The 17,797-nt window shown below is 37.7% G+C and overlaps 1 protein-coding gene across 8 annotated transcripts in view; it reads right to left on the bottom strand.

The window, feature by feature from the left end:
- EMSY (EMSY transcriptional repressor, BRCA2 interacting) overlaps positions 1 to 17,797 on the bottom strand; it is a 94,662-nt gene that overhangs the window by 16,068 nt on the left and 60,797 nt on the right. For 5 of the 8 annotated variants that reach the window (XM_070425655.1, XM_070425656.1, XM_070425660.1 and 2 more), the window contains 5 exons: positions 16,922 to 17,095; positions 15,131 to 15,326; positions 7,836 to 8,000; positions 5,973 to 6,128; positions 4,916 to 4,957 (listed from right to left, as the gene is read on the bottom strand). In XM_070425655.1, coding sequence (XP_070281756.1) covers positions 4,916 to 4,957; positions 5,973 to 6,128; positions 7,836 to 8,000; positions 15,131 to 15,326; positions 16,922 to 17,095 — 733 coding nt within the window. The remainder of the gene's footprint in view (positions 1 to 4,915; positions 4,958 to 5,972; positions 6,129 to 7,835; positions 8,001 to 15,130; positions 15,327 to 16,921; positions 17,096 to 17,797) is intronic. The other 3 variants (XM_070425657.1, XM_070425662.1, XM_070425661.1) reach the window with 2 other exon arrangements.

Raw genomic sequence — 17,797 nt, 5'->3', positions numbered from 1 at the left:
TTGTTTAACAATCATTTGTATTTCTGTGGGGTCTGTTGTTATTTCACCTCTATCATTTCTGATTTGGTTTATTTGGGACCTCTCTCTTTGCTTCTTGGTGAGCCTGGCTAGGGGTTTGTCAATCTTGTTTATCCTTTCAAAGAACCAGCTCTTGGTTTCATTGATTTTCTGTATTGTTTTTTTGGTCTCTATTTCATTGATTTCTGCTCTAATCTTTATTATCTCCTTCCTTCTGCTCACTCTGGGGTTTTCTTGTTGCTCGCTTTCTAATTCTTTGAGTTGTAGAGTTAGATGATTGACTACCATTTTTTCTTGTTTTTTGAGATAGGCCTGTAGAGCTATAAACTTTCCTCTCAGGACTGCTTTCATTGTGTCCCAGAGGTTTTGGATTGTTGTGTTTTCATTGTCATTAGTGTCCAGGATGTTTTTAATTTCTTCTTTGATGTCATCGGTAACCCAATCAATATTTAATAACATGCTATTCAGCTTCCAAGTGTTTGAGTATTTTGGGTTGTTTTTATTGTAGTTTATTTCTAACATTATGCCATCGTGGTCTGGGAAGAAGCTTTTTATGATTTCAATCTTCTTGAATTTGTGGAGACTTTGCTTGTGACCCAATATGTGGTCTATTTTTGAATATGTCTCATGAGCACCTGAGAGGAATGTATATTCCGCAGCTGTGGGGTGAAGTGTTCTGAAGATGTCAATTAAGTCCATCTGATCTAGTGAGTCATTTAGGATTGCTGTTTCTTTACTGAGTTTTTGTCTAGCGGATTTATCCAGTGATGTCAGTGGTGTATTAAAGTCCCCTACTATGATTGTATTGTTGTCGATCTCTCCCCTGATATCTTCCAGAAGTTTTCTTATGTATGTGGGTGCTCCTGCATTGGGTGCATATATGTTTACCAGGGTTATATCTTCTTGTTGTATTGATCCCTTTAGTATTATGAAGTGGCCTTCCTTATCTCTGGTTATGGCCTTCACTTTGAGATGTATTTTGTCAGATATAAGTATTGCTACCCCAGCTTTCTTTTCCTTTCCATTTGCGTGAAAGATATTTTTCCATCCCTTCACTTTCAGTCTGTGTGAGTCCCTTCTAATGAGGTGGGTCTCTTGTAGACAGCAGATGTATGGGTCATGTTTTTTTATCCATTCAGCCACTCGATGTCTTTTGGATGGAGCATTTAGTCCATTTACATTTAAAGTTATTATTGAAAGGTACTTGTTTGTAGCCATTTCTTTTTGTGTGTGTGTGTGTGGCTGTTTTCTTTCTGAGCTTGATATTTCTTCTTTTTACACCAGTCCCTTTAGCATTTCTTGCATGGCTGGCTTGGTGGTGATAAACTCCCTTAGCCCTTTTTTGTCTGTGAAGCTTCTTATTTCCCCTTCAATTTTGAATGATAGCCTTGCTGGATAGAGTATTCTTGGATTCAGTCCTTTGCTTTGCATCCCTTTGTAGATTTCCGTCCATTCTTTTCTGGCCTGATGTGTTTCTGTTGAGAAATCATTTGATAATCTAATGGGAGATCCCTTGTATATTACTTTCCGTCTCTCTCTTGCAGCCTGTAAGATTCTCTCTTTATCCTGAACATTTGCCATGGTAATTATGATGTGTCTTGGTGTGGGTCTTTTCAGGTTCACCTTGTTTGGGACTCTCTGGGCTTGTGTGACTTTTTTCTTCCCCACCTCAGGGAAGTTTTCTGATATTATTTCTTCGAATAGGTTTTCTAATCCATGTTCATCTTTCTGTTGTTCTGGCACCCCTATTATTCGTATGTTGTTTCGTTTCATGTTGTCCCAAAGCTCCCTTAGGCTCTCCTCCTGTCTTTTAATTTTTTTCTCCATTTTCAGTACAGTTTGAGTGTGTTTTGCTTCCTTGTCTTCTAATTCACTAATTCGGTCCTCCGCTTCTCCCAGTCTACTGTTGATACTTTCAATGGAGTTTTTTATTGAAGCTATGTCGCTCTTCATTTCTTCTTGGGACTTACTTAAGTTGTTGATTTTTTCATCTGTTTCTTCTAGCTTCTTGCATAAGTAGTTGAGTTTTTCATCTGTTTCTTCTTGCTTCTTGAACATCTGGTGCATGTACTCTAGGAACCTTATTTTGAATTCTTTTTCCGTCATGTTGCATATCTCTGTCTCACTTAGCTGCTTTTCTGGCGAGTCCTCCTTTTCTTTCCTTAGGGGGTTTCTTTGCCTACCCATGTTTGATCTCGCTGACATATGTAGATGTTGAGATGTTCAGTGGCTGCTCCCTGGGTGGCAGGGGCTCCTTGGGTTGTGGTTGCTGCTCAGACGGTTGCGGTAGCAGCTGCTTTCCAGTTGGCAGCAGCTCCTCTGGTGGGTGTTGTTCACAGCTGTGTTGGCTCTTCTGGCTGGTGGGGGGAGGCTTCACGTACAGCTGCTGTTCCACAGACAGAGGGTGTGGTGATCAGGAGGCTGTGGTGATCAGGAGGCTGCGGTGATCAGGGGGCTGCTGTTGCTTGGATCTGCTGCGTTGATTTAAAGGCACAAAATACAACAGAGCAAGGCACAACGTACCAGGCACTGAACACAAGTATATTCACAATATTAATAACCCCAAATAAAGGTGACCACCCGAATTAAGAGAATTAGGGGATAAGGGAGAAAGAAGAGAAGAAGATAAAAGAGAGAACAGAAAAGAAAAATAAGAAAAAAACAAACAAAAAAGGAGTGCAAAAATAGAATTGGGAAAAAAGAGGGGGAAAAAAGAGAGCGAAAAAAGAGAATGAAGTAGAAGCGGGGAAGAGACTATTGGTATGAGGAGCAAACTCCAATAGAACTGCCACTAATCTCAACAAATTCCAGCAACAGATCCCTGGAGATGAATGCAAACTACAAACCACCAATAATATCCAGAGGGGTAAGGGAAAACAGAAGCACAAAAATAACCGGGGTGGGGTGGGGGAGGGAAGGGAAAAACCAGCAGAAAAAAAAAGAAAAAGAAAAAGAAAAAGAAAAACAACCTCACAACCAGTCCTAAAAAAGAAGAAAAAACACAAAACAAAACAAAAAAAAAAAAAAAAAAAAAAAAAGCCCAATATATTCAACAATCAAGAAAACAATAGAAAGATAAGAGAAAAAAAAAATGTTTGGAAAGTGAAGAAGGATAAAGAATAGGTGTATAAGGATTTAGAGCAGTAGATTGGAAATAGGATATATAAGTAGGGTGGAATTAGACAGGGGGTAAAAAGAAGGAATTGGGAAAGTCTGGAGCAGGAATAGGGTAAGAGAAACAGGACACCAAAAGGGGAAAAGTAAGGAAGAGGGTTTTAGCAAAGAGGTGAAATTGAGATAGGGAAAGTTAATGCTAAAGGAACGATGAAAATAGAATGGAGAACACTAATCCCAAAAGAAAATAAAGAGAAAATAAAATGGCACTTTAAAAAATGGTAAAATGGTAGCAGTAATAATACTGGTTAAAAATAAAAATGTGGTAATTGAAAGGGTAAAATCAGGTGGTGGAAAAGAAGAAAAAGAGAAAAAAAAAATTGGTTTCTTAGTAAAAAGGTGAAAAAATTAAAAAAAAAGAAAAAGAAAAAGAAAAAATTTGCAGTAGCGATGGTCTTTCGGTTCTTCTACTCTTCAGCCTGGTTCGCCTTAGTCCTGCCAGGTATTTAGGAGAGTGTTGAATTTGCCTGCATTACACTGTTCCTCCGTGTTGTAAATCACAGTCCTGATTTTAAAGCAGGCCGTATTTGTGATCCAGTCTGCCTTAATTTGTATTCCCCTAAGAGTCAGTTTGTGGCTCAGCCTCTGGGTGGCAGTGTTTTTGGGTTGGCCTCTGAGGCTATACAGCTTCTCTATCCTTTTTTAATCCTTACCCTGCTCTGTGTTGTTGGTGGGACTGAAAATCCCTCTATAGGCCAGACCCTGGTAACTCCCAGGGACTAATCAGCTTGTTTTAATCCTTTATCTCGTACAGGGTGGAATCTGGGTGTGGCTGTGCTCCTTGCCTGGGGGGCTGGGGGGAGGAATTCCACCCTCTGGAGGGAGTGGCTGCTCCAGTCCTGGGCCCAGGGGTGTCTCAGCACTCAATTCGCTGCCACCTCCTCCGGCTCCCCCTCTTTCCTCAGCCTCTCCCCAGATTCCCCTCGTCTGCACCTTCACCCTCTCTTCAGCACAGGTGAGTGTCTGTATCCGAACTGTCCTATGAGCAGGGTTCAGTGGAAACAAAGAAACAGACAAACGCCGGCCGGCCGCGGAAACGCTCCTCTCTTACCGGTCTGGGAAACGCTCCTCTCTTACCAGCACTGCATGATCTGGGAAACGCTCCTCTCTTATGGGCACTGCATGGTCTGATCAGTTCCTCAGGATGCCCCCTTTAGTCTCAGTTCTCCGCAATCACAAAATCCAAATCTCAAATCTCCTGGCGCCAGCAAACCCGCGGAACTCCTTACCCGGTCAGGGTCTGTGTCGGTCCCAAGAGACGCGGCTATCTGCCATGCGGTCTCCCTCCGACCCTCTGGGCTCAGGTCTGGCAAACTTTCCTGCCCAGATCCCTGGTTTTTAACCTTTCCAGGGGAGGTCTGCCCTTCCCGGCTGCAAACCGTCTCACCAGCTGAGTAAATTTGCCAATTCGGGGTGGGTGTTATTAGTTTCAGCTGCTTACTCCGTTTGCTCCGAGACAAGACCTGGGACGCATCTGCCTATATCGCCGCCATCTTGCTTCTCCTTCTTTAAAGAACTCTTTTTCCCCCCAATATCAAATTGTTTATTTCTGAGAAAAAATCCCACTATTCTGCAAAAAGAAAATCTCTCTTCCTTTCTTTCACTGATTGGAGCTTTCCTTTCCTCTACCAGATCAGAGTAGAGCGTATACATTGAAGTGGTTCTCCCCCAAACAATCATCTTTTACCTTTGGTTATACAACAAATGGATGCACACCACTCACCTAGAAGGGGAAAAGCAACCTCTGTCCCCTCATCACTGCATTCTGAAAAGGATAAGTATGGGAAGAAATCATGGGTCTTTTCATCTATTTATGATAATCTAGTCTATACCGAGGTCAATACTGATTCCCTAACATACTGCCCTCTGCTTTATTTAGCTTTCTGCTAAATATCTCTGAAGTAAATGCTAGATGGCTTTCCATAATCTTTAAATGGATTTTCCATTTGGCAATTTTAACCCATTAGTCTTAATATCTTCTAAAATGCTGCCAAAGAATTCCCTTTCTGCTTCAGTATTTACATCCTTCAAATATTTTTAACTTTATGTTCTCTTTTAATCACTGCTAAGGAATACTTAAGACAGGTGTTCTTTACATAGTGCCTCATAAGTCCTCTCTCCTAACCCTGAATTATTCACATTACTACTCTCTGAACTATTTCAAATCTCAAGGTAATGAAGTGTCCAAAACAGAAAGCAGTATTCCAGGTGTGGTTTCACCAGCATCTGAAAGAATCTATTATCCTTCCTGCTCCATTCTCTATATACAACATCCAAAAATCTCATTAGTATTTTGCTTCCAGGCTGTATTTTAAACAAATACCTAATTCACTTTCCACCAGAACTCATAAGTATTTATAATAACTTAAAAATTTCCACATTTTTTTCCTTTACATTAAAAAAGGGTTGGATTTTCTACCTTCTTTCTCCCTTGATCCATCTCTCTTCCAAAATTAAAAAGTTCGGATGCATAAAAAATGTTTATCTCTAGATAAAAAAATATTTATCCTCTCTCTAAAAGTGTTACCCTATAGTCACAGATATTATTTATGGCCAACTTGCAGTTTTATATTACTTGCAAACTGTAGCAACCTATTACCCACCTCTCCCCAACCCCTAGTCATAAAAGAGTAATCCCAAGGACAAAGTGAATTTGCTCTCAGAGAAAACTGAAAAAGATCTGGAAATGTAAAAAATATATTCTCCCCCAAACAACCACCCTATGAAATGCAGAAAGGTAGCTCTCCTACCTTAATACTACTTTTAAAAAGGACACCTACCTGTAGTGATGTATTCAGCAACGAGTTCTGACTCTACTACAGCAATTGATGGACTCTCCGGAGAATGTCTCTTTTCCTGGGTCATCTGAATAGGCACTGCCATTTGACTCAAGTCAATAGTAGGTTGTCTTGGTTTAGATTCCAATTTTTCCTTTACTGCATAAAAAAGTCAGGGGAAAAGTTAACTTTTATTACAAACAAGTACCCAAACCAGAGTTGTCCATGGGAATAACGAACCAGACCTCTGGGGTGCCACACTGGCAGTGACTAAGGAGACAATGAGTTGAAAAGGGAAAATCAGACTGCTATGCAAGGGTATAGAGTCCACAACGTGTGCAATCATACCCAAAAGCCTAGCAAAAAGGACTCATATGCAATCAGAGTAAAATCCCCCCCTAATATCATTAGGCCAGACAACTGGTTCTGTTTCCCTTACAACATTTTCTTTACCCTTCTTCAAGGGAGTCCCTGGTATCCTTGAGTTCACCAACCTGAAAACAAAGGGTGAATAAGCAGTACATAACATGATTTCCACTCAGGCACATCTACCCTGAATTACACAACTCAGTGATCAGTTTAATTTGTTCTATTAAAATTTTAAGGTAATCTCTAAAGAAATATTATAGTATTTTTAATGACTTTTAAAAAATAAAAATATTCAACATTAGAAAAAATGGCTTCTGCGTTCCTGCAAAAAAAAAAAATGTCTTCTAGAATAGTCTAGAATCAGGAATGGTTTCTGTGGACAGATTTATTTTTCTATCTTATCACTTTTTCCACAGAATCTACTCATTCAGTTTCTACCTTCTTATAAGGCATTAATGAAAATGGCTGAGTATGTAAAAAACAAGGAGCTGAGGAAATGACTAAGGCTAAAAATAATATCAATATTTAAAAATGTTAACCAAAGACTAACATTAAATACTAGTATTCTTGGGGTAGTGTAGAGTGGATGTCACAACAAAGAGTAGTAACCAATAATCAAGTCCACTGAATGATCATTCAGATTATTCCCACAAAGCATATAATGTGACAAAATCAAAATAATCATTTAAACAAAGAAAGCAAAACAAAGCCAAAAGAATAGAGAAGTCGCTCTATAAGTAGAGAGGACATTGAACTAGGAATCAAGACATTGAATCTCACTCTGCCACTAACCTACTGGGTAACCTCTCTAGTTTCAGTTTACTTATCCATAAAATGAAAGGGTTGGATGAGATCATTGCTAAGGACCCTTAAATACTCTGACAATCTTTGACCTATTATAATAGAGAGGTCAGTATTTATAACACAGGTTTTGCCTAGTTCGTTGAAGATATTTAGTAACTAGAAATACTGACAGAATCTTGTGAGGATAGCTTTGCATGGAAGTTCAAGTAAGTAAATTATATAAAGAAATACGAAGATAAAATTAAAACAAATCAGAATGCTAGAAAGGGCCATTAATGGTGTTTTATGAACATAAAACTGTCCCACCAATATCAAGGAGGATGACGGGCCCTTCAATCTGCCTCCTACTATTTTTGAATAGAGCTGGTGTACTGTATCTATCTTTTCACTTAGAAGTAACAGACCTACTCCTTTCTGGTAACAAGAGCAACAGGATTGTCCACTTAAGTCAGGAGACAGAGAAGAAAGCTCTGCCATTTTTTTCTACCTTTCTACTGACTATATCTATCCTTCAGTACTCCTGTGCACATCTTAATGAACTGACAAGTAAGAAGACTGCACCAATGATTATAGACAAGTCCAGAGGGGGGAAATGTGCTCAAATAACAAAGAAAATAGAACAGTGGTAGTATTTTAGCACAACCCATCTCTAGAGAAAACATGCTTCATTCAATTGAGCATGTGAGTTCATACCTGTTGTCTGTTGGAGTTCTAACAGAGCTTTGATTGTTGAAGTAGCTGATTGTGATTCACTGGATACATCCTGATAAATTATGGTGGGGCTAGTCTCCATTGCAATCTCATGTTCTGACCAATCCTGACGCCGGGAAGCAATTACATGAACTACAGGCTGGGAATCTGTTTTATATTAGTTAAAAAAAAACAAACCCTATAAACAAAGTTTCTCTTAAAAAAAAAAACAATTTGCTTTTTAAAAATCTTTGTATTTATTGTAAACTTCATGCTTTATCTCCCCAAGAAGACTTGTAAGCCCCCAGAGGGCAAATGTCTTTCATGTCTGTATTCACAAAATTATTCATTCATTAACTGACCAAACTAGGCACCTAGGTGCCAGAGTCTATATTTGGCATTGAGGATACAAAGGAGCTCACAGAATAATCAGAGGATTCTCAAGAAGCACACAATCTGGTTGGGGAGACAGACATGTAAAAAAGACAAGTTACAATTCAATGTGATAACTGCTATAATAAATAGGTGTGTACTTGTGTAAGTGGGTATATGTGTTAAGAACAAATGCTATAGGAGTCTTATTTTCCCAAATGCAGCTGAAAATGTGCTCTGTATTACAAGCTCAGCATTCAGTCAACATTTATTGAATGACTGGTTTATTGAAAGGAAATCTTGTCCACTAACAACAGGACTGGATAGATAATCTAGAAGCAACCTGATATAATAGGACACATACAACATTTGAAATTCAAAGTCTTAGGTTACAGCCTCAGCTCTATCAATTATTAGCAAATTGGTTCTTTGGGTCTTAGTATCATTATTTAATTATGGCAACAATAAAATCACCTCTCTACCTCACAGAATTTCTGAGCATCTGAGGATATAACAAAATCATATATGAAAAAGAGCTCTGTAAACTATGAAGGGCAATAGAAATATTGTTGTGGTAGTGGTGGCCTGAAAGTCCTCCATTCAAAGACTTTTTGTTAGTTTCAAATTAAATTACACCCTAATTCAAGGTTTATTATACTCATGCTATACTGGTATGCATGTAAATACTAAATGTGCATCAAATCGAGCAACAAACTATTTATGAGTTTTCTATCTACAGAATAAGCAGATTTACTAGACTACTGTTAAGTTCCTAAACTCCTTTGTCCAAAACACCACACAGAAAATTATGCAAGATATATAAAGGCATGATCCCTACTCCCAAGTTTGGATTATATAATGAAAGAGACATAAAATAAAGATATACATATAGCTTTGTATTTTGGGGTAAAACCAAATGATTAGGGCAAATAAGATGAATACATAGAAAGAAAAAGTCTGCTTTGAATTGGAATGGTCAGTGAAAGCATCACAGAATAATAAAAAGAATTCATGTAGTCCCCCAAACAAGAATAAATGCAACGTAAGATTGACCTTCTATGAATATTATATTTTTGAAAACCACAAATTTGTCCCAAAAGGTTGGGGCAGGGAAATCAACTCTTAAAAAAAGAGAGAGATAAAAATAAACCAATAGTCTTCTTAAAGAAAACAAAATCAGTTTACAATAAATCTGGAATTTTTAATTAACATTAATAAGTTATTATACACACACACACACACACACACACACACACCCAAATGGGTAGGACATAAGGCATATGAAGGATGTATAACTTCCATTAAACTTCCTCCAAAATCTAGAAAATTAAAGGATACTATCCCGGAATACCAAATGCTATGTGAAGCATATAACCATTTTTCTTTACTCATTCTAAGTAGATATATAGAACTTAAACTTAAGAGAATTATATTAGGGAATCATTCTTTTTATATAACCTAAGTTCTCAAATTTAAAAAATTCCATTGATGATATAAGTACCCCTTGGTTGGATGAGAGGACCTACAGGCAAAGAATGACTTGGCAACTCCACTCCATATACATCGATTATCTAGAAGAAAGCAAGGGCTTCATTTGTAGAGGGATATGGTAGAGACTAGAAAAGGAACACAAATTTCCACATGGGAACACCTATCAGGGACATCATCACAAATAACATCATCCCATAGAGAATGGGGAGATTGCTCACTCTCTGTCCATATTCAGAAAGAGTAGCTGACCATCACAAAGTATTACCGAAATAACCCCAAATCTATGACAGAATGAGAGAGTGAACCTCGATGTGAAAACCATTTCTTGAGTGATTTTCCTCTCTACCTTTGGCTTATGTTTAGTCTGATAAATCTACTGCCTATCAAGTCTGATGCTGGGGTCAGAAAGTAATGACTGAGGTACCAGGAATCTGATTTCATAGTACCATTTGATTATGTGATGTGCATCCATCTTGTAGATTTTTTTGAAGGTTTAATGGAAATTATGCATCCCTGGTGTTGTACATATTCTACCCAGTATTGTTGTTATTTTTTTTTTTTTTTGAGGGGGTGTGGGGTGTAGGGGAGGAATACAGTTTTTAAATGGTAATTAAAAATTCCAGATCTATTGTATGTTGATTTTGTTTTCTTTGGGAAGGCTATTTTTTTTAAATGACCCTATATCTCTTGAAGATGGTGGCCTGCTAACCCTCAGATATCTTTCCCGACAAATTACTTAGCAAGTATTTATTAAATACCTACCACATGTTTTGTACTAGAGATACACACTGTATCCAAAGGCAGACTCAGACATCTCTCAAAGAATGTCTCTATGTCTTTACTATAAAATGCCTATATCACATTTTCATAATATCATAAGACCTGTCAGCCAGAAAAGATTCAAAAGTTCATTTAATGCTCTCAGCAATCCTATGCTATAATCTTCACAAAGTACCACCGCCAGTCCAGGAACACCACCACCAGAGAATTCACTACTTTCTAAAACAGTTTCCTTCCCAACTCTGCACAATATAACAATTAGAAAATTTTCTTTAATGGAGTGGAAGCAGGTTTTTCTGTTATTTCTATCCAATGGTTCTAGTTTCCACCCATGTATCTACACAGACCAATTCTTTTTCCTCTTCCTCAAGATAACTGATGATATCTCCCATGCTCCCCCAACCCAACTCAATCTTCATCATCTCTTCTCCATGATAAATGGTCTGTCTTCACTAACCATTCCTCATATAAAATGATTCCCAGATGCCTTACCCAACTAAACCATCTCTTCTAAACTAAACACAAGATGTCTACATCCCTTTTACGATGTAACATGTACCTTCCCTCTGAAGTATTGTCATAAAGCCTAAGGCCTTCATAGTATTTAATTGTCTAGACAGCATCACCCAAAATGTTCCAGAGAACATTAATTTCTCAAGATGTTCTACAAAAAAAGGGTCCCATGGTCAAAAAAGTTGGGGAGCATTTTACATTATATACTGCACTCCTCATATTAGCACATAACAGCTCTGAAAAGTTATGCAGTAAGTATACTTTGCTTAACTTTGATTTATTCCTCACCTCCTTGGGGGTGGGAGATAATGGGAAAAGTTAGAAACTATAAGTAGAATCAAAAAATTCCCCTGGCATAAGAAATATCCTTATTTCCAGGACTTGTGTAAGACAAATCATCAGAAAAACATCTGAAATCAAAAAAAGGTTGATTTATTTTTACAGTAGAATGCCAACTATCAAATATACAAATAATGAACTTTAGAAAATCATCAATGGATGCTAAAACTAGTAGATAAATGTTTAACGAGGAACATGATATTTATATAGTTTCAAAGTATCTCCTCACAAATGGGGAAGATATCACCTCAGCCAATTGATCAACATTAAATTAACATCAATATAGGGACAAACTAACATCATGTGCCTACTAATGAGATAAAACTAAGGACACAATATCATATCTGTGGAATTCTTGCTGAATTTAATCAAGAGCAAACATCAGACAAAACAACAGAAGAATATTCTACAAAGTAACTGCTCTATACTCTTCAAAAATGTCAAGATCAAGAAACACAAAGAAAGGCTGAAGGATTGACTAAAGTTAAAGGAAAATGAAGAGCCATGATAATTAAATGCAACTAAATGCAATGCAGTCTTGAATTAGATTGTGGACTGAAGAAAAAAGTATAAAGAATATTATTAGACAATTGATGACATTTGAATGGATTATAAATTATAAAATCATAGCTTTAAATTTCTTGACTTTGATAACTGCATTTTAGTTATGAATAGACTAACCCTTAGGAAATATGAACCTACAAATGTAAGTATTTAGGGGTAAAGGACATGATATCTATAACTTGTTCTCAAATGGGGGTGGGGAGGGGTTTAGCTGGAGAAGCAACAACAAAGCTAACAGGGCAAAATGTAAACTAGTGGTGAATCTAGATAAAGAGTATACACAGGAGTTCTTTTTACTCTTCCTGCTACTTTCTCCTATCTTAAATTACATTAAAAAATGTTGCTATTTGCGGGGTGGGGAGGAGGTGGCGCTAAAAACCACAAAAGCAATATAAAAGAAAAATGGACATCTAAGTAGTGCTTAGATTCCTAGCAGTTATAACACTCAAATACTCAAAACAGCACAATTTTAGACTGACTCAATCGTTTATCCCTTTCTCTTTATTTTTTATTTTTTTAAAAATATATTTTATTGATTTTTTTACAGAGAGGAAGAAGAGGGATAGAGAGTTAGAAACATCAATGAGAGAGAAACATCGATCAGCTGCCTCCTGCACACCTCCCACTGGGGATGTGCCCGCAACCAAGTTTCATGCCCTTGACCAGAATCAAACCCGGGACCTTTCAGTCCAAAGGCCGACGCTCTATCCACTGAGCCAAACCAGTTAGGGCTATCCCTTTCTCTTTAAATCACAGCATATATATTCCCAACACCTTGTCTTTGTGAGTATGTACTAAAGAGCTATACAAGGATATGGGAAGAAGGGTAAATGCAGATTATAAAAACTGGCTTCATATTCAATTACATTAGATACGCTTAGTCTGAACTATAAAATATGTCTGTATTACAGAATATTTTTTAAAATACAAAATGAAAGAAAACTAATAAATAAAAACAGATGATGATGCTTATATTATAATAGATCAAAGAGCAGAAAAACCTTATACTCAATCACATCTAGAAATAGCCAAACTCTTGCACCATTCTTAGAATGACAACTGAAGACTCACTAATGAAGTGACATGTTTGGAAAGTACTGATTGATTTAGGGCTCCCTTAGGAAAAGAAGAACAGTTTTAAAAGATCATCTGAGATTATCCTATATAATAAGGAGGTAATATGCAAATGGTCGTTATGCTGTGACATGTAACGACCAACAGCAGAAGGGCGGGGCAGTGAGCTATGAGCGGCAGAGAGCTACGGCAGTGGGCCAGGCGGCCAGCTGAGGCAAGCAGCAGCGAGCTACTTGCGCATGGATTTGTGCGCAGGGCTACTAGTATATATAATCTCAGATACAGATGTGCGCGCGTGCGTACACACACACACACACACACACACACACACACACACACTCTAGAGCAGCGGTTCTTAACCTGTGGGTCGCGACCCCTTTGGCGGTCGAACGACCCTTTCACAGGGGTCGCCTAAGACCATCCTGCATATCAGATATTTACATTACGATTCATAACAGTAGCAACATTACAGTTATGAAGTAGCAACAAAAAAAATTTTATGGTTGGGTCACAACATGAGGAACTGTATTTAAAGGGCGAGAAGGTTAAGAATCACTGCTCTAGAGACCCAGTGCACAAATGTGTGCACAGGTGGGGTCCCATTCCCACCCCCACCCCCAGCCCCCGGCCTGGCCAGCAATGGGGCCGACTGGGGCCAGCTCACCCAGTTCCCATCAGGGCCTGTGGGGGTTGGCCAGCTGGGGAGGGACCACAGGAGGTTGGCCGGCCAGGGAGGGACTGTGGGACGCTCCAGGGCATGTCCAACCCTCTTGTCCAGTCCCGATCGGCCAGACCCCAGCAGCAAGCTAACCTACCGGTTGGAGTGTCTGCCCCCTGGTGGTCAGTGCATGCCACAGCGACTGGTCGAGGTCGACCAATAGATCAGACACTTAGCATATTACACTTGTATTATATAGAATATATATATTCATGTCCCCCTTTTAGAACCAATGCATAAGCTAAATATTTTATGTATTTTATAAAATTAGTGACATAGTGTTTATTTGTTAAAATCGACTTTTTTATTTACTTTGAATTGATGAGTTTTCAAAGACCATTTCAAATGCTACTTCTTCATGAGGCTTTCTCATCTGCTCCTCACTGGAGTATGAACTTTCAGCATTTGGTATTTTTGTTAGTAATAACATTTTGTTACTAATAAAATTCTTATACTGAAGTTGTACATTTAATTTTTTTTAATCCCCTACTCTAGAGTTTAAGCTCCTAAGGAGCAAGAACTATATTTTACTCAGCCTTTCCAGGGTCTAGCATAATGCTTAGTACATAGTATAAACTAACAAATAATAAAGTGTTTGCACAATATGAAGAATCTATATTAGAAAAGTGCTAGCAAATCACTCCAGAAAGGATAATGGGAAGGCAGGGAGAGAAATAGAGTGACTAGGAATGACCGAGGGAATATAAACAGCTTTGCTTAGATGCATCAGAGTGCATAAGCATGGGCATAACATACTGCCTGACAGTAAGAGTGATTTAAGGTAACTGAGTATTAGATTTGTAGAAGATCTCAAAGATTATGATCATGATCTTTCAAGTGACTTCCTAAAAGAACATAATTAAAACAGCACTGAAAACAAAAAGCTTCCCTACTATGAATTATGGCTTCATAGCCCCTTCCTTATAATTAGGAGAGTCATATAATTATTATCTAAACTGGGATACCTTTGAGAATGAAAGGGAATGCTATTAATAATAATGCTAGAACAGACATAAACTAGGACTTGTCCCATGCAAACTGCAATGCATGATAGCCTACTTACAGCCCACTTGTAGCCTACCTCTGACCACCTTGACTCTTTCTCAAGATTCGGCAACAACCATTTCAAAAGGTATATTCACTTTCTTGCATACTTCTACCTACCCAAAGAAAACAGGAGGAATCATAGCTCTAAGCAGTTTGTAATACCTACCTGTCAAAATCATTATCCTAAGTTTACCAATTATTTGATGAACATATGCCATGCAGTAAAGAATGGTAGGCCTTACCAAAAACAAAACTTCAGCTCACTAGTTACATATCAAACAAAAGAAAATCAAATCAAAAGAAGTGACAAATAAAACCATATTTATTTAAAATTTCTAGATGCAACTATTCTGGAACTAGGGCACTATTTTCAGCAGTAATTATATAAAATGAATCTCACCTTGGGAACTTTGGGAGGACTCTGTAGAAGAGGAACTATCTGTATAACTTTGTGGTTCTTCTTTTCCCTCCTGAATAGAAGAATTACTGGCCTCTGCCACCCTGGATGCTTGCTGTAATGTTTCTGTGACCAGCTGCCTTGTTTGTTCACTAACAACTGTGGCTTGAAATGTCACTGGTTTGGGTTTAATAAGAACCTAGGAGAAAAGCAGAAATATACCAAGTTCAAATTTTAGAGCACTATTTAAAATGTGAAACTTCTATGTCATGAACAATAATATTTCTTTGGTGTACAAAACAGCATTCGGTACATTTACTATGTTTTGGGCACAACATTGTTCATCAAAGACTAATTCAATCTATGAGCAAATTATAGTCAAGCTACATAAAACATTTTAAGTGGTACATGCCATATAATAGCCATGATTCTGACAAGAGCATCTGCCCCTCTTTTTCCTTGCCTATGATGTATTCAGGAGTCATTTTACAATCTAGGCTATATAGTAGAAATGAGTCACAAGAAAGATACAAAAAGCCTAGATTCCCAGTGGAATTTTTGTGTCACAATAACAGTTCCAGATTTCACCAGTCTGAACATTAATTAACATAGTAAAAATAAAACCTTAATTTGTTTAAGTCACTGTTCTTTGGTTTTTCTATCATTAGTAACCAAATGAAATTCCTGACACATGTATACAAAGTAAACTTGCTTGGGACCAAAATCATCTTTGAAAAAATCCCCAGAGGAACAATGATGTAGTCAACTATTAGAAGCAATATGGAATATGTGGTAGATCAACTCTTGGCAAAGGTGAAAACCACAGATACCAAAGCAAGTGAAATGAAGAAAGATTTTCAAAGTAAACCATTTCACTTCAAAATTTGGACTCTTGGAGTTGACTTCAATTGAGTACATGGAATAATGTTAACTCACCACATTTATTTTTTATTTCTCCCACATAAAAGATTTTAAACCTTTTCAGACTCTATTAAGTAACCCATTTCTAAGAATTCAAGAATGAAAACATAATACAACTTAGATAATGGAACAAATAAAATTGTTCCAGTTGAATTTTAAAGGCAATTTGGACTTACTTCTAATCATCAAACTTACTTGTTTAGATAGTAAATTATTTAGCTATAATTCTAAGGAATCATTCTAAACGCAAATTATTATTTTATAGGTAAATTACTACTTTTTACAAAAATTCTAGAATAGCATTTCTCAACCAAAGCTACCTTGCTTCCTTTGATATTCTCAGACATCATGTAAAATACACAGCAGCCCAGCAACATAAGATTAATTCCTGAGCCTCAATTTCCCAAGCAAATTTTCAGAAAAGCTCCCTTAGTAGTAGAAAAAATGAACAGATCACTAGCTTCTCTACTATTTAAGTTTCAAGTAAAGCAAATTTTTTAAGTAAATAAAGTGCTTTCAAAGGCCATATTTGCTTATAAAAAGTAAATAATTTTCTCTGAGAGTTGCTAAATAACTACCATTCTTCCTCAACAATATACTCCTCAAATAACAATACATAACTTCAACAAATTTTATTCCAAGGGGATTTTCTCCAATCTTTGCTCTTAATAAGACACAAATATTTAGATATTTTTTAAAAGTGTGAGGAGTGAAACAAAGGGTTTGAAAACAGATGGATAATTATACACATGTAGTCATAACTTTTAATAATTTTTAAAAAATATTACTGATCTTTTCATTCAAATTTCTTTGGAATTTTAGGAATTTAAAATATACCTGAGCCATGAAAAATCACCATATCTTACAGCATACCTGTGTTTTCCCTTGCTGCCCATAAACAATTTTTGTTGGGATGATTTTAGCTGCTGGTTGAACTGTGGAACCTATTCCTTTTGGTTGCGTTACAATCATTTTGGTGATGGGTCTTGTAGCAGTGATGATAGCTGGCTTTGCTCCTGTTGGCACTGTCTGAATAGTCTTTTCTCCCTAAATTGAAGTCAGTAACATATGAGATTTATAAGCATTTAAATGATAAACACTGTGCTTTTACTGAAAAATCACAGAAAAGATTTTATCAGGATAATGGGAAAAAGAACTATAAATTGTGCAATCAAATACAATGTTTCAAGGTGATCAAAAATCCTAGACTTAGTTGAAATGATCTTAGAAGTCATCTGACTTTCTATCCAAAGAAGGCATTAATTATTTCCTGATGAGTAAATTAAAAGAATTACTGAATAAGAATACCTACTATACTGCCTCATTCATAGACTACATATATTAGAAGTCAGAAAATTAAAGAAATACCAGAGGCCCAGTGCATGGGATTTGTGCACTGGTGGGGGGTGTGGCCTGCGGTGATTGGCCAGCTGTGGGAGCGCTGCTCATCCTGGTCAGCCAAGTGGCTATGGACTTGCCCTCTGAGCGGCTAGTCCTGCTGTGGTAAGCCGAGCAGCACTCCCACTGTGGCAGTGTACTGACCATCAGGGGGCAGCTCCTGTGTTGAGCATCTGCCCCCTGGTGGTCAGTGTGCATCATAACAACTGGTCAACCGGTCGTTCTGCCATGGGCTTTTATTATATAGGACTAGAGGCCCATTGCAGGAAGATTCCTGCAAGAATAGGGCTTCCTGAGACCGCAGTGAAGCAGAGAAGGGAGCGAAGCCCACCGAGGCAGGCTTCGCTCCCT

This window comes from Myotis yumanensis, unplaced genomic scaffold, assembly GCF_028538775.1.
Source record: "Myotis yumanensis isolate MYYU_CA2020_CCGP unplaced genomic scaffold, mMyoYum1.0.hap1 SCAF_10, whole genome shotgun sequence".
NCBI lineage: Eukaryota > Metazoa > Chordata > Mammalia > Chiroptera > Vespertilionidae > Myotis > Myotis yumanensis.
This window is presented reverse-complemented; position numbering and strand designations above follow the sequence as displayed.